The sequence below is a fragment of the Zootoca vivipara genome, chromosome 12 (genome assembly GCF_963506605.1).
Source record: "Zootoca vivipara chromosome 12, rZooViv1.1, whole genome shotgun sequence".
In the NCBI taxonomy this organism is placed as follows: Eukaryota; Metazoa; Chordata; class Lepidosauria; order Squamata; family Lacertidae; genus Zootoca; species Zootoca vivipara.
In genome coordinates this window covers 20,234,096-20,256,807 of record NC_083287.1, presented here as the reverse complement: position 1 = coordinate 20,256,807, position 22,712 = coordinate 20,234,096, and the positions used below count along the sequence as shown (strand labels likewise).

Sequence of the window (22,712 nt, the reverse complement as noted above, 5' to 3'; positions counted from 1 at the left end):
TTACAAAACTTAATATACAGATCCTGGTTGTCTAGACCTTGATAATGAGTTCTAGTAATCCACCAAACAGCATACATGCAGTCACTCTGTTGCACTTTGTAAGTTATCTTGCACTTCTTTATGCAAACAATATGTATGAGAACAACAGGGCAATATTACTCTCGATCAACCTGCTGTGGAGGTAAGAAGTTATTTTGCACAACTGCTGTATGCATAGTTTCTAGTGGATAAACAACGGCATCTCTCACAACATTCTAGTACAGAGGGGACAGAAGATAGAAAGCGCCCAGTTCTAATATTGCAACTTTCTTCTTGCTCCCCGCCCCTAATTCAGACTAGGCCAAATAAACACCAGCTTCAGTTTCCACTGTTTCATGTATGCACAGAAATGACAAATTAAAGCCTAGGCACTTGCTTCACAAACCACGCACAATGATTAAACCAAAATCAACTAAGAGTCTTGTGGTATCTTAAAGGCCAACACATTTATTATGCCATAAGCTTTTGTGGATTAGAGTCCAGTTCATCAGATGCATGAAATGTAATCCTCAATTGGCAGGTATTTATTACACAGATGCATAAGTGTAAAAGTTGGAGTTAAACAGCAATGAAGTAGAAAAAGGATGCTCTGTGATGATTTGTTTCTTACTTTTTTTGCATTTCATTGCCATTTAACTCCCAACTATTACCTTTCCCACTCTTTTATGTCCATTTGTATAAATACCTGCCAACTGAGGATTACATTTAATCCACAAAAGGTTGCGTCATAATAAATTTGTTAGTCTTTATGGTGCCACAAGACTCTTCTGGGTTTTTACTGCAGGGAGACCAACACAGCTATCCCTCTGGAAATGATTATAACTTCACTCCAAAATTATTGTTATAAAACAAACACATTTTAAATCTATTTTTAAAGCCAAACAGTTTATAGGAAAAAAGTAATCAAACTAGGGTTCTTCCCTATATATAAGCTCAAATATTCTTCACAATGATTAGGACGAAATGCAAACTAAAATAACCCTGGGGAGGAAAGCGAAGCAGAGCTGATGTGCCCCAAGGGCTATAAGTTAATTTTGCTTGGTGCAAGGAACCTTGATAAAATGGATCACCGGCTTTTATTTTTCATTCAAAAAGTCATTATGGCTGTTAGGAAAGTCTTAAGAACTTGACAGCCATATAAATACACGGAGCAAAACCCCAGAATCATACAAACTACAAAAAAAGTTTTAAAATAATCATGGGGTAAATTAAGCTTGATTGGCAATGGCCATAATTCTCCATAGCTTCTGCTGCAAAGTATGGGTTTGGATGGATCCAAACCCATCTCAGACATAGATGGGGCCCTCCTTTCTCTCCTCATGCTGCTTGTGCCTGGGATAACTCAATAAGGTAATATCCTTCATTACAAAACTATTAATCCTTACCCCAAACAGATAGTCTCTTTTAGCTGTAACAAAACCAGCATCAAGAGCCATGGAATTCAAACTGAAATACAACATTTCCTATATATATATATATATATATATATATATATATATATATATATATATAATGCTATATCCTGGTTTTGCCATATAAAACTTGGAAGATATAGACTGATCTAAATTATTATAAAATATGTATTATTTTCCAGATTCTTGATTTCAGTTCTCTCAAGTGCACTTACGGTAAAAATTATTTCTTTTTTTAATTGCAACTTATACTAGGAATGCTACATAAGGTACAGATATAAGCAAAGATAGCACAGCATTGCATCATATCTACATTTGTGGACAAGCTGTGACTAGATTGCAATAACATACCAAAGTAAGTAAAATCCTGCCTCTTCAGATAACTGACTTGCGCGTCTCCTGCCTTCACGTTATCAGATGGTGTTGTAAAGTGACTACATTTCTGCACACACTTACTTCCAAGTAAATCTCAAGGAAAGAAATTAAACTTACTTATGAGTAAACATGCATCATGTTGTGTTGCATATTCTCTAAAAATGGGCAGACAGTTTAAGAACAGTGCACAAAGGACGCGCATATATGCATGCGAGCAATGTATATATTCACGACACACGTCCTACTCTTTCTCTGGAAACCTCCCTTTTACACAGGATTTGCGTGCATTTTTCCATCCAGGTATGTGACCTCCTTAACTTCAACAGCTACACATGCACCCAGAAATCTAAGGAATTGGTTGTGCACGGTTAAGTCTTGCAAATATACTGCTAGAATAGTTTCTAATGACTAAAGATAGTAGTGATTGATTCCACTATAAAAGTGATCTCTCCTAAGCTTCCTAAATACCCATGTTCTGTCTAAATAAACGTATTCTAAAGGACTTTAAGAAAGGGAAGAAGATGGGTGATACATAATGGTGCTTCTCTGCTGATAGAAAGCACCTTTGATTCAGTCAGTGGAAGGGGGGGAGGGAAGGTGATTTTTCACAGATTCCCTTTCCCCTCCCCTACAGCCCCCCCCCCCGATCTCCCCCAGAGAGTTGGGAGACCCTTTGAAACAGCATGAAAGGTATTATACGAAATAAGGGACACTGGTAAAAGCCACTTTCCTCGACAATTCACTGATGGAAACCTCTGCTGGATCAGAGAAGCTTCTGTCAGCAGAGGCACATGAGCTATATTTTAAATATATAAAATACCCATTTTAATTAGAAATTATTTATATGAAATTGTTTTACTATAGGCAAGATAATTCTGAGTAACAAAAGATCCAAGCTCAGACAAGATTTACATGGAAACAAGACCCATTCATTCCAGTACGATTCACTTCCAAGTGTGTATTTTTAAGGCTGAAATCCTAAACACAATAACAATTCAGCCACCCTACTGACCCAAATGTAATAAAACCTATAGATAAACCAACAATTCGGCTAGGAATAAACACAGAGCTAGAATAGAAACTAATAAAATCTGTAGCTTAGGAAATTATCAGCTCAATTCTTGTCCCTGCCACGGAATACCAAGGACGCCTTTGGTTTCCTCAAACCAACAGATTTTAGCCTCTATCTAAAATATTTAAAATAACAAGATTGTCTTGTGTTAAATACCTGTTTGAAAGATTTCTGAGCTAACATACTTTACATTTTGAAGCTAAGATCATTTCAAGCAGTTCAATAAAGACCTGGGAGGCTTCGCATCATATTAATTAGCTGTTCATTACTATTTACAAGTTATCCTTTAGATGTCACAATAGCCCTTTCCAGCTAGTATGAGAGACAGTCCCCACTTGCATAGCTGTTAGGTCGCCGCCTGTATGGTGGCCCAATGGTGCATGAGACTATATTGTCTAATGCCTTCTACTCAGTGCTATTTTTCTAGAAAAAGAGGTGCCAGAACTCACTATGAACGCCTCCTTTGATCTCTTATAATGGCAATGGCGCTCAGCTGGGAGGTGCCTGGACTGAGTTCCAGTGAGTTCCGGCTGGGGGGGGGGGAGGTGGAAAGCCCTGCTTCTACTCATGAGTCAATTTGTGAAACCTGAGTGTGAAGCCTCTTTTTCTATCTGACATCTCCACTGTTATTTGCTTCACTGTTCTGGGAATCTTGGCAAGCTGGCAGAAAAAAGTCTGGAGAAAAGCCTGATCAATTTCATGAGCAAATGAATCTAATTTTTAAAATTGGGTATGTGGTGTGTGTGTGTGCATGCATGCATGCATAGACAGACATAGACAGACAGATACACACACACACACACACGGCACAAGTAATAATAATATAGTAAAATTAAGGTGAGGAAGTGTCAGTGAAATTGGCAACATTTTCCCTTATTGGGTTGGACCAGAGAGCAAGTGGGTGGGGAATAGTGACTCAAATAGTCACTGGACACATGCCTCTGGTTACAGAAAAGAAAGGAGAAATCAGGTAATCTTGCTTGTCAACAATGACCAAAGAGGTATTTCTCTACAAAGGAAGAGAGGTTAAAATATGGAAATGAGCCATTCACATAATGGAATGACACTGGGCACTGAACTAAAAGGAAGCACTTCAAACAGAAAGCACCTGTTCACAGGTGGCACAAAAACGACACCACAGGAAAGCTGAAATGCAACTGATGCGCATGCAGGAAGGCACATCTACAATATTTTAACAATTTGATGCTAGCACTGCGTTTATTTCGTGAATGCACACCAACAGTGGGAAAGAGCTCAAAAGCACTTTTAAGTGGCATGTCTGGAATTTGTCTCGCTCATTATACTGTTATTATGGATTTGGATTTGTCCTAATAATTTTTTCTTTTTTCTTTTGTAGATGTTTAGAATACATCATACATTCACACGAAATACTGAAGTGACTCTTTACTTTTTATAAATTAGCATATTGAACTAGTTTGGTTTGATATAACACAACATTCAAATTCAGCAGCAGGTGTGACCAAGTCAAGAGCCTTTTAACTACGGCCACACACCCAATGTGCTCTATTAACACAAGTTACAATAATGCAGTTCAAATATCTGACATAAAAAAGCAGCAAACTCCAGCTTTGTATTTCAGTATGTCTTTCACAGGATTAAACCTGAATAGTTGTTTAAAAATAAATCTACTACATTTTAAGATCTGATGAAGCAGTAATGCAAATTTGCGGTTTTTTGGCAAGAGATTCCAGCGGCAACAATCTGTAGAACCTCAAATCAATGTTGCCTGTGGTGTTTTATTATTTATTGCATGTTATGCTAAGTACCTGTGAAAGGGGACATTCCTTGGCCAATGAACTCTGGTTCATATCCTTCAGTAAGTCCTTCAGAGCATTTCTTACTGTTGTGTGAGACCATTGTTCAGGAGGCAAGTCTTCTAGTTTAGGGCAACTATTTGAGACATAGATTAGAAAAAGGATTATTACAAGATTGCATTCTGCTGCAGAACATTCCTTTAAGACAGACAGATTTCATTTTGTGCATCAAGCAGATGCATCTGGAGATTGCTCTCAGTCTCCTGATTGTTCCGATTAGTTAATTACTTTATACAACACATCTGCTGTATTGATGCATGAATTATACATCAGCTGCATGTGGCGACTATTTTTTCATGTTACTTCTACCTTCCTGCTCTGATGCGCTTGGTAAAACAATTTAAGGTGTAATGCCTTCTCACGACTGATCATGAAAAGAATTAATATATTAGCTTCCCCCACTTTTAGTTTAGCGAAATTTAAAAAACCTCGACAGCAACAATAAGAGCGAACAAGTCATTCTTTTTTTTCCAAAACACACACAGATGGTGCTGTTCATGATATGCAAAAATATTTTTCTCTTAAGTAAACTTTATGTAAAATGCCTTCTTGTAATGCATCATTTAATTGACTAAAATGCAATATACTTTTAATGAGATACCAAAAGGAAAGCTATGAATCGCAGCTTTGTGAATATAAGGATTCTACAATATTTTGGGGTGTGGGGTGGGTCCTGAAGAACTGCAGTAACAAAAGAATGCAGGTATTATTCTGAAGGGTGGCCTGCATTAACTCAGCAGGAACTGAATATTCACAATATATCAAATTCTAGGCTGCCACCCTGTGTGACATACCTGTGCAACTGGATTTTCAGTGTGACCACGTGATAAACATCCTGCAGCATGTCAGCTACTGTAGCATCAGGGGCATCTGTGACATAGGAGAGAGGAACTGGGTTCCATTTCCCAACCTGGATTAGTCCTGTACCAGGCAGAAAGATTACAGGAAAAAAGGTTTTAATCGCGGGGCTGGCAATTTTAAGAAAGCAGGTAAAAGAATCCATGATTACAGGATTCTTTTATATTACGCAGTTATTTTTAAAATGCACAGTCAACCAAGTATGTCCTCTCCCCTTACATTAACAGATGAGTGGATAATGAGTTACTATACCGAAAAACATGCGTTTGTAAATTTCCCTGTAAGAAACAATAAGAGATGCTCAGTCCTGGGCGGCGGGGGAAGGTTAACTTTCTCAACTGTCCACCTGCTGAAACATGTCTCTTCCTTATGGATCTTCAGTGGTATAGATTATTAAGGATTGTTACTCCACTGAAGGCATTTAAAAACAAAGCCATACTTCCAATATTTCACACGGGCAAAATATGTGCTAAGAAAAATGCAATGCAAAATTTGAAATATACATTTTACATGGCTGCAGATTATAAGAACTAGTACGACGTATCTGAAGATAAGGAATACCCTGTCTGCCCAGTCCCCCCACTAAAAGTAAATGAAGATTGTTTTGCAATTTATCAAGAAATGTTTACCTTTTGCTTGAGCAGCAGAGCTATGAGAATATCCAAGCGACAGCAATGCCATTTCAATCAGCTGGTTGAATAGCATGTCCTTCCTTACCAAAACAAATTCTGCATGCTCTTCTTTGCAATCATACTCAATGGAGTTTTCATAATGTTCCACTACACAGAAAACTGGAAGCATGGTTCCTGTAACACAAAAATTTTAAGAAATCAAAATTTCCTTGTTACTTACACGTACTTTCTGAATGGGTTGTCAAAGAAATGCTATGCAGCTGAAATCCTACCCACAGATTCCTGCCAGATATAGGCTACATCACATGCATACATCTACAAAATGCTATAACAGGTGTATGCACAGGTCTTGGTCTGCTCTAGAATTCAGTACCTGCTTATAGAAACAGTGAGGTTGGCTGCAGAGAAATAATGTTGGTTGTCCTATCTGATTTGTTGTGAGCGTCTGCAATGTGACTACTTAAATACATACTGCAGAAGCCTTCAGAGCAAGCCATTGCAATGCCATCAACATAATTCTGTTTACAATAAAACTTCCCTAGTAGTGCCAAAAATACTGAATTACTAATTGTCACAAAATTTCACCTTTGCCTGGCTGTTCTTCAAATTTCACATTTACAAAACAGTGCAAAACAACAAAAAAAAAAAACCCAAACCCCACCCAGTCTAATGCTAATTGTTTTTACTGTTTGGAAATAGGCAGGACACACTCAAGTTACATCTAACAAGATACACATTCTGGAAAGAAAAGAAAAGAAACACACACACCTACACAATTCTAATTATGTCACATTTACTGTAACCCAAGTTACTGCCATTATATGTACTTTGAGCAGCTAACTAGTAAAATAATAATACTGTGCCATAAATGTGTGCACATAATTAACTTCCCTTTTTCTTTTAAAATTAATTTCAAGGGACTATTTTTACATTGCTGTGGTCCCAATGTATCAAGATGAAGAAAAGGTTTATAAATCATACATCACATCTCTCATTGATCTCAATGAGATGACAGCATTGCCAGTGAAACATGCTAGGCCTTTTTTAAACACCAGAATATTTGTGCCTCTTAAAATTTCGCTTTCATTTGAGCTAGATTTAGAGTAATAGCCCGCTGTTCATGCAGCACCGTACCAGTATCGCTCACTTGCTATAGGAAGGAGCTGTTCTTGCGAAATTACAACTGGTGACTTAAATGAGAGGGAAGTTGCATGTAAATATAAACACCTGCATTCCACTAAGCCACTAGCAGAACTCTGGCTACCTACAGTGATGCAGATCAGACCCCTTTACTGACAAGATTTCAAAGGGTTAAACAGCCGCTACAGGGGAGATGTCTCGTGGCATACTGCCAGAAGGGCATAATCTTTAGCATAAATGATGGCAAAGGTTACTTTAACAGGGCGCCCAGGATCGCCAATTAGTCCTACAACATTAATGCCTCTGTAAGCACTAGCCCTATCTACATTTACAGAAGTCATCCAATCCTGCAGAGGTATATAACGCATACTGCACTTGTAAAAGTGATTTATCGAGACATTGAGGTAACTTGAACTATAGAATCTCTTTGTTCATTTTGTTCTCTTACACATACAGTAGATTACAGTGAAAGGCTCCTTTTGAATTACCTCTACACTGAGCAGTTCACCACCAGAGAAATCAGTTTCTTTCAGGATTGCTTGGAGAGATAAGAGTACAAGCTTCTCTTGGTTTGCCGAATAGGTTCAGCACAGACCACAAAACTTAACCATTTGCCAATAATTTGCATCTTATAGCAAGATGTTTCAGAAAGTTGTGTGGTGTTGTTGTTGTTTAAAAAAGACTAGGAGCGTGAATATCATAATGTAAATTGCTGATTTCTTCCTTGGTTCACTTGTCAGAGCTTGGGTAAAATCTGCTTCACAATATGCTTTGACCCATCACTACCCAAACACACAAAGCATGGGAGTAGGAGACTGGATGAGATTGGAATCATTATTAAAAGTCTAACTGCAGAATCTGCACACATTTTTACATACTTTAGAAATACAGTATCAACTTGTGCTTACTCTATTGCTTCCCTCCTACTGACCTCAAAATAAGAACATTACCGGTACATTATTTGGGGGGGGGGGGAGTAGACAGCCTCCCAACTAAAGCACCCTGGATTTACCCCCAACTGTGCTAAATACAGATTTATTGTATTTTGTATTATAATGGGAAAGTCAGTGTTGTTATTGTGTGAAAGGCCTGTAAGCTCCAGCACTTAAAAACACAAATGCCCTTCTCAAAGAAGCAGCGCCTCTTCTTGACTACTCTTTGATATCCCCCTGTAGCTACCAAAAGGTATCATCTGACTACAGATGTTAAATCTCAACAACCTGTCACAAGTGCCCTTCTATTAAATGTGAAAAATGCTAGACAGGAGACCACAATCTCAGCTAGCTGATCACTCTTGCAAATACTTGGCAAGATCTCCCAAGTGCAGCAACTTTATAACCTTCTAGTATTAAAGGGGAAAGCACTGGTCAGTGCTCAATGCTAAAAATACAGCATGATTTAAACCTGAAGGCAGTGTTAGAGGTTTTGCCGAAGGTTTATGAGTCTATGTAAACAGCACGTCTGCCATAAGAAGCAGAGAGGTCTGTAGAATCCTTGTCTAAAACTGTCCTGGCATTAAAGTTTGCTGTGCAAATATCACATAATACCAGAGACAGCTGAAATCTCCTATTTAGGAATTTATGGAACTTATATGTTTGCAGGCGTCAGAAAGTCTTTTTTATATAGCCCCAGTGCTTCACAGCATAATATTAATGCACTCTGTTTAAAAAGCAGCAATAAATTATATTTTTAATGCCTTACCCCGGCTTTCTTAAGATGCATACATTCTTGGCAAACAATCAATAAATAGGGTAATCATGAGCAGAGGCCAAAGAATTTGCTGAAGTGCTGTTTTTCCATTTTTAATAGATACAGATCTAACAATACGGACTGCTGTGTCTGTTCATTCCAAGATCAATATATTCTTTGTTTTCGCCAATCCAAGGAAAAAAATAAATGATTGTATGATAAATGTTATGCATCAGAATGAAATGCCATTGCCTTCTAACTCTGTGTTTAATTGTCTTGGTTAAATTCTGTATTTTGCTTAGTAAATGCAAGAAGAATCTGAATTATAAACTAGTAGCAATTACACTGAGAAAAGGAGTGCTAAAACAAAAGCCAAATTATATACAGCACATTTAGATATAAATTAACATGACCGTTGTGTATGTTCCACAAAAATCATGTATACTATTAATTTTACTTTAAAATATTCATAATACAAGACATAACGCAGACACACACATACCACAATCAGTCACCGGCTCTAAAAGTGTCTCTTTCTTGTGAGAATGTCTAATTACAGCAAACCAGTCATTGAACAATATGACACCCAAGTTGTTCATTGCTCAGTAATGAATTGTACTTAAGGAAACAAAGTGCGAAAAATGGTCATCATAAAGGAGTTTTCCACTGAACACCAAAAATGCTTTGCATCACTTTCTTGAAGCCAACTAGCAAATGCAGTCAACCTTCCAATTTTGGACTCTTGTCAAGAGTAGAAGGAGAAATCTGGCTTTTCAAGAACCTATTATTAATTCACAAGCTATAAAAGTGTTTTGCTCAGTGCCCCACACAGAACGAGCTTATTACAAGAGTTATCTTTGACTGGTAGCAGTAGTACTAGGTTCTCAACAAGATGGGTAATCTGAAGGTAAGGAGTCTTTTTTTCCCTATTAAAAGGACTCCACCCATAAAAATGCTCCACCCAATAATACAGTTCAACATTCCAAATGCCAGGATGAGACACATGTAGTACAGAAATGTAGTACTGAAGTACAAATTATTTTAATTTTTTTTTGAAATATGTTTCTTCTAAAAGACACTATATTGTTTTTTTTAAAAAAATGTTCGCATATTCAGAATTATCGTGTTACCTTTTCTAGCATGTGTTTTCATCAGATGTCCAGAGTGTTTTAAAGGCACTCCTTGCATTTTTGTTCCTGTACTTCCAAGTCTTCCTCTTCCTAACGGGCTCCCATTCTGCTCCAAGCGGGCAATTTTGGCTGGTGGACCCTTCGGATCGCATACATTGTTAGACATTTCTGAATGTTCTTTCCCCTGAGTTGTCTCGTTCAAATGATCCATACTCAGTCCCGCCTCTAAAGATCACCTGCCATGATTTAAAAAAATATATATGTGTTGTATACGCGTGCGTAGTTTTATGTAGGCAGCTTTACACATGTACATGATACATCTGTATAGCATGTTCACATAATATTAAATATGTATCTTAAGGGAAAATACACTCTCAGGAAATTTGCTTCATTGTCAAATTATTTCAAAATCTTAGGAATTTCTAAGCCTACTAAATACATTAACTGATTTACAGTATATACAGGATTGGTATCTTAAGAATTCAAGAGTGAGAATAGTAGGTGTGACTGATTAAGTAGCATTCACACAGTAATATACCCACTGCTATAGGTCTCTCAGGTGTATGTTGTAAGGTTATGCTTTTGCCCCAAATTCCTTACTTTACCAAAATATTTCTGTTTAATACAGAGAAGTCTTATATTGTTTTCTCCTTAGGAATAAAGAGGATAAAACTTTCAGCTAGGCATGCAACAGATCAAAGTACTAATATGATACATCCATACGTTTATTTTAATATATATAAATACCCAGGTTCCCACTGCTCAACAGTCCCTGGGAATTTCTTTTATGTAGCTTAACTTTTTAAAAATAGGCATTAGGTTGATTGACAACAAATAAAAAGATGTAGGTATGTGCTTTTCCATGTTCAACAGCAGAGTTATGAAATGCTAGGGCAACTATTACATCTTATAAAAGTCACGTGGAGAAAACATGTCTCTTTGGACAATCACAACTTTTTGGGGAAATCGTATTACAAACCTTTCAGCACTTAAAGAAATCCCTGGTACATTTTGGATAAATATTAGAACACTGACAAGAGATGTAAAATGAAATAACAAAACTACATACAACTTATATTCAGTACTGAAACAGACACCACTGCTTTTGAAATTTTAATTCAGTTCACCATGATTGCTAATTCGTTTTTAAATCGTCATGTTCAATGATACACAGTAAAAGTTACAGAGAAGTACTCTTAATACTGACATGTCACAGAGAAAGGGAAAGAAGCTGTTGACGCCTTAGAAAATGTGTGAAAGGTTTTGATGCTACTTTCATTCTGGATGAATACTTACTTTAAAATATGGTCTCTGTCACCTTTCCTAATTAAGGTTTATCTACAATGTCTGCTTTATTATATATATACAGTATGATCTCTAAGAGCAGGTGACCAGTCATTTATGAAACAGTACTTACACCACTGAGCATAAACACTCAAACATGGGGGCAGGGAAGGTACAATTAAATAGAAACAGACTTGTGAATACAGAATGCAGAATAAATCAATTACACTTCTCCAGTTCTGACGAAATCTTCATTTTGGTGAAGATGCTGAATATCCCTATTGTAATTTGTTTCTTGTTTAATCATACACTGCTTTGTCTTGCATGAACATTGTGTTTATCTGAAGGTTTAGATGCAACCTTAAGAATGCCAGCTGAATAACTATAAAGTTTAGAATATAATGGTTATTTATCCTTACACTCTAGGGTGACATGCTGAGAACCAAAGGTTTACCGTTGATTGTGGTCCCATCTGTTTTTGGTTATGAGTCTCATTAACAATAAATATGCCTACTTTAATCACTTTTTTTAATCAAGATTATTCTTTTTCATTACATTAACTGCTATTTAACCCAAAACTGCACATCTAAATTACCAACATCTATAGCATTTGGTAGTGCTTCACCAGAACACTTTGTCTGAGATTCTAGTTTTTCTCTTGCACTCAAACAGGCAAGTCCCTGTCACTCTCTAAAAACTAACACTCACCTGCTAGAAAGAATAGCCATCACAAGCCAGCTAGCCATTACCTCCCGCCCAACCAACAAAAGTGATAAGATTACAATTCATTTAATGTATATTGCCTAAACACATGGAGCAGGTTGTTTTAAATTGGACTTAGAAGACCCGCCCACTATGCATCCTTTTAGCTCAGCCACCTTGTAAAAGGATTTGTGTTGCAAAGCAAGATTGTGTGCACATAAAACACCTAATTTACTAAATTGAACTCTATGCTAAAGTTCGTCAAAACCTCCCCCTGAAATAGCAATGAGCAACTGTCAGCATGGTTTGCCTATAACAACTCTGAAGATGACAGGGCCAAGAGTTTCTGCCTGTTTCACCTTCAAGCATTTGTTCTATGCACAAGTTTCCAGCACAAACATTAGTTTCAAGGTACAATTTCCTAAGTGCACTACTAACATAGCAATATGACAGTCTAAGCATTTTTCTTTAAAAAAAATGGAACTCAGCTGTCAGAACCATCCTTCCTCTAGAATGGAGTATTGTATTATACCTTCAACACTTCCGAGAGTTAGCCCCCTCCCCTTCTTCTCTTTCCCCCTCCTCCTCTCTCCAGATAAAACCCCTTAATCACATTTAAGAGAGGCTCTGTTCTTATCCATTCCATATGGCTGTCATAATCCAGGCCAAGCTTTCACTGTGACCTTTTAAAGAGACAAAGAAGCAAAACACTATATAGAAACAGGAACACTGCAGTTTTGAGCGAAATTTTATAAAAAGACCTGAAACTCACCACTTCAAAACTTGACAGCATATAAATAATGGAAACAAAGGAGATTTCCTTTGCACACCGATCTCTTGAAGAGGAGGAAGAAGCTCAAGTCTGATGTTTTCTAAGTCCTTTTTTTAACCAAAAAAATTAAGGAAACCTGGAGGACACCTCCCTCCCAAAATTCTATTTTTCTGGGGAGGGGGAAACACATAAGCAAAGCATCACAGCCATGGGAGGGGGAGACAAGGGGGGGAGGGCAAAGGTTCCAATTAATGTCCTACTGAAAATCGTAGTCTTTCCAATAATGAGGAATGAAGAAGTCTAAAAAATTAACCAGACAAGTGTAATGCTCACAATAATAAAAGTTTCTATTAAAGGAAAAGAAAAGTAAAACTGATATAAGTGGTAACCTGTCTAACTCTGCTTTCAAAAAAGTGTAAATCAGAGAATGAAGATGGGGAGGAAACGAAACAGCTCTTCTGCCTAATATTTCTGAAAACAGAAAATGTATTGATCTTGTCCCTTACAATTATTTTCTAATAAGACACAGGCACAAAAAATACAACTAAAGACATCCCTTCCCTCCCCAAAAAAAACTAATCCAAAAACTTTCTGCATAAACCCTCCATAGAAAAAGAAACATAGCAAGAAACGTGAAAAGGATATTAGAAAAAGTTCCAGTAAAGGCACTAAAATTCGGTTTCACTATTGTCCTTGCTGTTCGGGGTTTTTTTAAATAATCATCATCATAATAATGCACAACGCCTCTCCTTCCTCATTAACCCAGAGAGGTTGCGTTTGGGGAGGGAGGGAGGGAGGGGGAGCGGAAGGAAACAGTCACCACCAAAAGTAAAAAAAAATCACTTCACTTCGGAGAATTAAAAAAATAAGATAAAAAATAAATCTACTTCCGAAGACTTAGGGAGAAATGAAGGCTGGGGAGAGAAGATGAGAGGAGGGTTCAAGAAGGGAAAATCAGGTTACCCCCCAAATAGTAATAACAAAATAAATCCTGTGAGCTTTCAAAATTCTTGTTGTCCCTCGGCTGGCTATTATGGTTATTTAGGCCGGTTTGGTTGTTGTTGCTGGATGTTACAGGGTGGTGTGTCTGCGTGTGTGTGTGAGTGTGAGTGTGTGTCCCCCGGACGTTCGTTGCTTGCTTGCTTGCTCTCCCTCTCGCTCGCTCGCGCTCTCCCTCTCTCTCTCTGTCCCCATTAAATTATTAGTTGACTCATCACTCCTCCTCCTGCTCCTGCTGCTGCCGCCGCCGCCGCCGCCGTCCCTTCTCCTGCTCCTTCCTCTATTGCTTTCTGCTCCTGCTGCCGCCGCTGCTTCTTCCTCCTTCTCCTCCTCCTCATTTTAATACAAAATAACACCGAGGGCCACCGGCTTTTCCCCCCTTTCTTTCTTTTAAATATGTATACAGCCCAAGACTGGAGGAGGACGTAGCCTCCCTGCTGCTGCCTGGAGTTCTTCCCCGGCGGCCCCGGATCATCCGACGCGTCCTGGGAGGGAGAGAGACACAGAGACGAGCAGGAGGAGGAGGAGGTGGCGGCGGCGGCGGCGGCGGAGTGAACTGGGGCGGGAGGGGGGGTGGAAGGGAGAAAGGACATCTAGAAGGGGAATTGGATTAAAAAAGGGGGCTGGAGGGTTAAGGCTGAAGGGGGAGGGGGTTAAAAGCGGGGGGGGGGAGAAAGAGAGAGAGAGAGAGAGGCAAAGGGAGGGGAAAAGAGAGAGCCGAGGGGTGTGCGATTTCCGGCACAGGGCGCGCAAGAATTTGTAATCAGCTTGATTAGTGTGAGGCGGCTGTGCATTTATTACACACAATACCCAGAATAACAGGGAGCAATGCGAAAACTGGGAGAGGGGAAGAGATGCCGCGGGCAGCTGCACGAGGCGAAAACGATTAGGGAGTACAGAACGGGGCTGGCGAGAGGGACAGGCCAAAAACAGCGGCGGCAGAAGCGGAGGCCACCTTCCTTGTGCAACGAGAGAGGGCGCGCAGGGGTTGGAGAGTCTGTGGAGAGGGGAACAGGAATCCAGGAGCCGGGGAAGGGAAACCAAGGAACAGCAGGCGCTACTAGAGTCTTACAACCGTGCGATAAACACACACACACACACACACACACACAGAGAGAGAGAGAGAGAGACTGTCTTCCCAACATCAGCCCGATAGCAGCCATGACCTAAGCAGGAGAGGGCAAGGGCGCACGCACGCCCATCGGGTGCCAAAGGCGAAGGGAGGCAACTCCGGCAGCCAGTAGCGCACTCAACAGACTTGGAAACAAAGTAGGAATCGGAAGAACGCGGGCATCTGTGCGGGCAGCGAGATCGCCGGGGACGGGGAGGGGGAGAGGGAGAGGGAGAGCAGGTGCCTGCGAGGCATGGAAGCATATGGCTGGCAGTCATGGTTCCATAGCGAGGGAGACAGGATGTAGTGCGCCTGTGTATACTCTTGTTTGGGAGCGGGGGCGGGGGGTGCCTTAGAGGTGAAAGTTCTCCTTTCGAAAAGTTGGCAGGGTATCAGCAGATCTGCAGTCTACATGCCATTTCAGGTGACCCGTCTCCAAGCAAATATTACATTTGGGCAGGCAACGTTGCCTGTTGTAAACACGGATGTGTGTGCACTGCATTGTATTTCCATGGAAGTAGTTCTGCACAAAGAACAGGTTGCATTGAAGATGCTTTTCTTGGGAGCCTGCCACTAGCAAGCAGAATTCGGATCTCTAGGGCTGGGATCTACAAGCCTAGCAAAAGCCAGATTGCGCCCATTTGTAGGGGGTCCTTAGCACCATGTCAAAAGGTAACAATTGGCAGTCATTCAGTGGGGTCATTCCATATTGAGACTCCAGTGTACTTCTATGTCTGGTATTGTAAATAGTGATACCGTCCATAGTTAAGGTGGCAGGTATCTTACATGAAGTGTCTTGCAGACTGTAAGTGCAAGATACCTAGTAAAAAAAATGGATTAACCAAGAGAACTTTCAGGCTTAAACCTAAGCATGTTTATTTGGATGTAAATCATGTTGGCTACAATAGGTTAAGTTGACATTTGAAGTCTTTTTCTATTAAATGGGGAAAATGGACAGGATACCACGACACAGGAGTTACGATCTGACAGTGTAAGGAACTTCATATACTTCAATTTTTGTTTTGCACTGAGGGAGGGGTGAAAGTGAAGGCAGAGAAGCATTAAAACAACTCCATCAAGGTGAAAGAATATTACAAGAATCGGACCCTTGTCGTCCTGTCCCAGTGCTGGATTCATCCAACAGGGAGAAGGACTGAATACTGCCGTTTGTGATGAAAAGTTGGAAATGAGCAACAGTACAAAGACAGTATGAAACTGGGCAGACATAGTCATCTTTAATAACCCAGAAAAAAATGTCTAATGCTGCTTATTCTTATTATTATTATTATTATTATATAATGCTTAATGTTCACGTGAATAAATAATAATGAACAGTCAAATACATGAAAATGTGGTACTGAACACTCTCCAAGTTAGAAAGCTATTGGTCGCTGGTTGAAATGGAATAGAGTATACCTTCCACATTGGTGGAAGGAAGACCAATGCTTAGGGACAGAAAAGTACAGAAGGTGGTAAATTATTTATTTGCAACTATAATAATTATAATTATGAGCACTATAATGCACATGCTGTACCAGCTAGAGAAGGAAGAAGACCACACTGGCAGATAGGAAGAAACAGTCTGAAAACAATCCAAGGGGATAGATGCTTATATACCGATAATGATAGGGGGGTGGGAAGGAATACAAGTCCACAAGCATGCTGGCTGTGATCCAGAGACCAGTTAAGCCAGACAACTTGAAATATAAGATACTTTCATCTTACTCCTTCATTCTTTAACCCAAGTACAGCAACATAATTGGCTTCTGGATTAGACTAATTATTAATTGATGTGTATGACTGGCAGAATCTTTACTTGTGTTACCTCAAATGCAAATGTATTTTTTAAAAAACAAGACATGAGGGTGCTGTCATATAAACTTAAGGAGTTTTCCTAAACAGGCAACAGGAAGATGATTTTTTCACAACATGCACAATGAAAAATGCAGCATTATGAACTTTGAACACAGAAAGAGTACAAATTAGTAAATTGACAGAAAAAACAAGTGTATTAAACACACACATACCTTACTGTAACACCAGAACAAAGCATCAAACTTACACAGAGAAATATAGGCTGACGTCTACTGAAGTAAACACAAATACCAAAGAGTGTGCAGAAAATGGTAATGGGGTGAAATGTATAAAATATTTATAACAGCCAGCAATGCACAGAATAGATTATTGTGTTAGAAATAAAGAGCATGGGGCCTGAAACATAACAGTGTTATACAACAGAGTTATTTCAAGGAGTGCAGCTGAAGGTGGAATAATTTAACATTCAGTGTGTCTGTGGGCTTGTCCAGAGACACACAATATTTATTGCTGGTGACTTCACACATGCATCTTTATCACTCAGTATCCCCAACACATGCAAGTGCTTACCTGCATGCGTAAAACACCCATCACGGATCAAGCAGTTGCATGCTTTTGCACCCCTTTGCATTATTTCAAGAACTGTTCTTACATTGTAGTTCAGCTAATGACTATCAGGTGATGATCTGTGTATGAGATCAGCCAATGTTTCTCCACTGGCAGCAGTTAATTTGGTGAGGACATTTAAGTGGGCCTTCTTTCTTTGTGGCCACCATAACCCTGAAATTCCTTTCCCCCTGAAATTCATCTACCACTCACTTTGTTGACCTTCAGGTATCAGATGAAAGTCTAGCTGTTTGTTCAGTCCTTTAGACATTAAAGTTGCAGGTTTGATGTCTTTGCTCCAGTCCTATGTATGCATGTATGCATTTATATTTGTTTTAACTGAAATGGCCAATTTATTCATCTTATTGTACAACATCTAGAGAGATTTGGATGCAAGGCTGTATACTGGGACTTAATATAGATATACTATATATGCATGAATGTGAATCAGCCCCAAGCTTGCAGTTTTTAAGCCAATTCATCCAATACAGTCTCGTGGACACCAGTGACACTACTCCAGAATAACTTTGCTCTTAGTTTGTCTTCTCTTTCTACTTGCATTAGCTTTAAGAGTTAAGACGATTACTTCATTGAAGTTTGAGTACAGGCCACAAGCCAGTTAAGACAATATCTGCATTTAAGACTTTTTAGTTCCAATACCATGAATAAATAGGTGGCTCACAAACCACTTGGTTCAGAACAGTCCCAAAGGCTTAAAATTAGATTTTATGTATACTGTTTCATATAGGAGAGAGGGGAAAGGGAAGTCCTATCGCACCAGCAAAAGTCCATTCTACTAGAAGACAGCCACAATTGGATATCACCCTCTTACAATGTAATCAGCAAGCTATTTAAAATTCCAAACCTGTATTTATACTTGTTTAATCCAAATTAAACTGATTTTAATCCAAGTACACAACTTTAAGTGATTTCTCAATCAACTCTAAAACGAAGTCCACATTCTAAAATAGGTGACCAGTCAGACTTTGTGTGTCCTTTGCATTCATTCATCTGAATTCTGAATATAATTTCAACCATTGAAGCATATGTCAAATCACCAAATCATAATGAAAGGGATTCATTGTAGTTTTTAATCGGCATACAACAATTTAGGTATCTTTCCTGGAATATCATGGTTAAGGATAAATTAAGAGAGTACTGTGATAAAGTAATGAACCTGAAACAAAAAAATATATGTAGTACCTAGCATGGTGATAAACAGATATCAATCAAAAGCAATCAATATTAGTGTTCTAAAAATGCATATACCTCCATATCACAAATTGCTTCTATGTAATGGTCTGAAACTTGGGATGCAAGCAAACTGAATGGTATGGAAATGTAGACATAGGAATTCTAAATGAGAATCTACGGGTTATATCTAAGTAGACGCAATGAAATTAATGGGCCTAAGTCTGAGGAACTGAGGCAGATAGTGGTGATGAAAGATGAAGTTCTAGGCCTAATAGATAAAATAAAAACCGACAAATCGCCAGATCCAGATGGCATCCACCCGAGAGCTCTCAAAGAACTGAAATGTGAAATTGCTGGTGTTCTGACAAAAATATATAACTTGTCCCTCAGATCAGCTTTCATACCTGAGGACTGGAAAGTAGCCAATATAACATCAATTTCTAAAAGGGATTAGAAGTGTGTGTGGGGGGGGGGGGTTCCTGGAAATTGCAGTCCAGTTACCTTAATGACTGCCCTAGGAAAACTGGAAAATATTGTTAAAGATAAAATAACTAAGCATGTAGAACAAGCCTCACCAGAGAAGACTCAGCATGGCTTCTATAAGGACAAATATTTTCTCATGGACCTTTTAGAATTTTTTGTTAGGAGTCAAAAAGCATATAGAAAGAGGTGATCTAGTTTAAAAAGTTTAGTAGTCATGGAATAAAAGAAGAGATCTTCTTGTGGATCGGGAATTGGCTCAATATTAGGAACCTGCCACAACGTAGGTCAAAGCTCTCTATAGATCCCCTCTTGCAAATGTTTGCTGAAAAAATATTGGATGATGCTACAAGAGGTACCCACTGTATTACTACTATTAGGCTATATTCTGAAAAAAATATTAATCAAAATTAACATCATGACTTGATCCATCTCATGCTGGTTGCAATAAAGATTTGTTTAGCCAAATTAAGTGGGAAACACAATATTATGGCAATTTAAGACTGGTTGAGTAAGTTTTGGGACGTGGCTATTAGAGGAAAATGTCTTATCTTAAATCAAGGGTGCACATACTCATTAACTGTACAATTTTCAGAATAAATGGTGTGTGTTTTTATTTTAAAGAGGCTATGGACAGATGGCTTAAAAACATTGGTGTACACATGGAATAATATTTTGCTATGGTATATGGAATGGGGTGTTACTTTATGTAAAATATTAATTTTATTAACTAAATGAAACTAATGGATCGGGGGGAATAGTTCGTCTTGTATACAATTTGTAAACAGTCATCGCATTGTGTTTCTTGGTAGCCTATCACCGAGCTGATCCTGCACCCACTAGTTTCTTTACCTCTTTAGCTTATAGCAAGGACAAAATATTCCTCCTAGAAGCCCCAGCAATAAATTCCAATTAGACTATTTTACTTTTAGAACTCAGGGCATGATGTTTATATCAAAATAGAGAACAGAAAACACTCCAGCACAATGCAAGCAAAACTTACTTACTCGTTTTATTTTATACACTCAAATCAGACATGGAAAGGTTTTCCAGTTTCAGCTGGCTATTTGCAAGGGTGTTATGGAAAATATATAAACTATCAGTTATTTTTATTTGATCATCTGATCAGGTATTAATCAAGGCATACATATCTTTAAATTAAAGGGTAAAACAATAATTTGTGTGCCAAATGTAACAGTGCTATATCCCTAAGTTACATTGTGACTGATTGCTGGTACTCCAACAGATTGGACTCATTGAAATTTATGAACATGGCTAAGTTAAGGCTATTAATTTCACTGGGTTTACTCTGAGTAAAACTTAGTTGAATACCACTCATTACAATGATGGTAAAGAAAATGTGAAGGCTTCAGAAATACTTGTTAATACAGATCTGAATACTGGAAGATGCACAACATTGTACAGTAACTGATTTGTATGGAATCAATAGTTGCAATTACAGTTAGAATCTGCTTTCTGATCAAACAGGTTTTTTTCTTAATCATTGGCTTTACAAGTTATTATATTAGCAAATTATTGGTCAGATTAGAGCACCATTTTGAGTCACATAAAGTTAAGTGTGGCACAGAAATGAGAGATGATCAGACCCAAACATATGTGCAACTGGGGAAAACTCAGCAATGCACAATCTTAAGAAGTTTTCAGATACATTGGTACCTGTTGTGAACCTTAGATGGCTTTTCAGCAATTTCGTAAAAATTTCCTTAACTGCTTAAATGCTTCCTTAAATGCCCTTCACATTATTTTCAGTAATGCTTATATCAGTTTTGTAAGCGAGGTCTGTATTTTATCCCCACACAAATAGGGAGGGAGGCTATGGCTGGGAAAGTGCTTGATTTGGCTGGCTGATAAGTTGAAATCCAACTATTTGAATTGGGATTTCCAGTTTATAACTTATGCTTTTAACATTTATATTGCAGCTGGTGCAAATGTTAATAAATGTATTAACATTTATATTGCACATGAAATAGTGCTACCCCACTTAACACAGAAAACATGCTGCCACAGTTGGCTTGGTAGAAACACAGAAAGTTTCCTTATCACTGAGTCAGACCATTGCTCTATCCAGCTCAGAATTGGTTACAGTGACTGGCAGCAGCTCTGTCATCAGAAAGGAGATTTCCCATCCCTCTGCGGAGTAGCAAACGATTGAACCTGTGACCTTTAGCATGCATGTTCTCTAACCAACAAGTCATGCCCTTTCCTAACACCAACTTTAACATCTATACAAAGCTTTAGGGTTATGGTATTAATTAGCAATACATGTTTGTAATCTCAGTACTATATTCTCAGTAGGGTATACCACAAAAAAGCTGTATCTCTCTCAGAGTGATCACACAAATTTTGCATTTATGTTCTCTTTGTTATGTTCTGAGAGCATTCTATGAAATGAAAACTGCTGCAAATTCTCCAGGCTTGTAATTAATTGTAGTTGCAAATTCCTTTCTTGTGTATCTGCCACCAATAAGACAGATCCTTTACAGATTTATCTGGAAGTAAACAGCATTTAACTCGGGGGGGGGGACTTGCTTCTGAGTAGACACAGCTCACAATCTTAACCACTTTATATACAAGACATTATTTTAATAAGCAGAATGTGGATCATGTTATACAAAAGCTAGGTTACTGGTAAAATAAACGGACTAAATGAAGAAAAAGCATTTCCCTTAAATTAACAGTATAGTAAGTCTGCCATTTACATGGGGGTCATGTTCCAGGGATTGAGCCTAAAGCCAAAATCACATATAGTCAAAACCCATTGGGTTCAATGGCGGGTAGAATTGCCAAAGTCCTTTTTGCCGGGACCCCACCCCCTTTCCACCCCTTTAATTTGTGTTGTTTTGGGTTATTTTTTTGCCAAGCACGTAAAGCTAAATGTGCACAGGTTAAATCATGGGTAGGCAAACTAAGGTCCGGGGGCCGGATCCAGCCCAATCGCCTTCTAAATCAGGCCCACAAACAGTCCGGGAATCAGTGTGTTTGTACATGATTAGAATGTGTCCTTTTATTAAAAATGCATCTCTGGGTTATTTGTGGGGCATAGGAATTCCTTCTTTTTTTCTTTCAAAATATAGTCCGACCCCTCCCCCCCACAAGATCTGAGGGACACCGGCCCCCTGCTGAAAAAGTTTGCTGACCCCTGGGTTAAATGCACATAATTTGCAACACATTTATGATGAAGAAATCTTTGGGTGTCAGAGCTAAGAAAAATGAAACTTAACCTACAGCTAAGTTGCTCTGAAATGGTAACTAGTAGTTGATCAGATGGGTCATAGGAACCCTGTGGCATGGAACTACAGAGGGGCATGTGGGGTTTTTTTCATTATGAAGAGATTCCAAACAAATATCTTGAGTTGCGCACACCGTGGGGGTTGCTTTCTTCACCTCCTTTTAGCAACAGTCCCTCATGTCACATTAAGTACAGCACTGTTACAAAAGTAATATAAACCCAAACAAGGGAAGAGGAGAGAGATAATAAGGAGCAGACATAAATCCTATGAATAATTACTTAAATATATTTGCAGAAAGTAGCTTTAAGCAGTTTAA

The 22,712-nt window shown here is 38.6% G+C and overlaps 1 protein-coding gene across 10 annotated transcripts in view; it reads right to left on the bottom strand.

The window, feature by feature from the left end:
- SATB1 (SATB homeobox 1) overlaps positions 1–22,712 on the bottom strand; it is a 123,840-nt gene that overhangs the window by 83,207 nt on the left and 17,921 nt on the right. For 4 of the 10 annotated variants that reach the window (XM_035128726.2, XM_035128719.2, XM_035128722.2 and 1 more), the window contains exons 1-5: positions 12,941–14,445; positions 10,183–10,418; positions 6,221–6,397; positions 5,528–5,654; positions 4,686–4,809 (exon numbers count right to left, since the gene is read on the bottom strand). In XM_035128726.2, the coding sequence (XP_034984617.2) occupies positions 4,686–4,809; positions 5,528–5,654; positions 6,221–6,397; positions 10,183–10,393 (639 nt within the window). In that variant the 5' untranslated portion in view covers positions 10,394–10,418; positions 12,941–14,445. The other 6 variants (XM_035128725.2, XM_035128721.2, XM_035128729.2 and 3 more) reach the window with 6 other exon arrangements.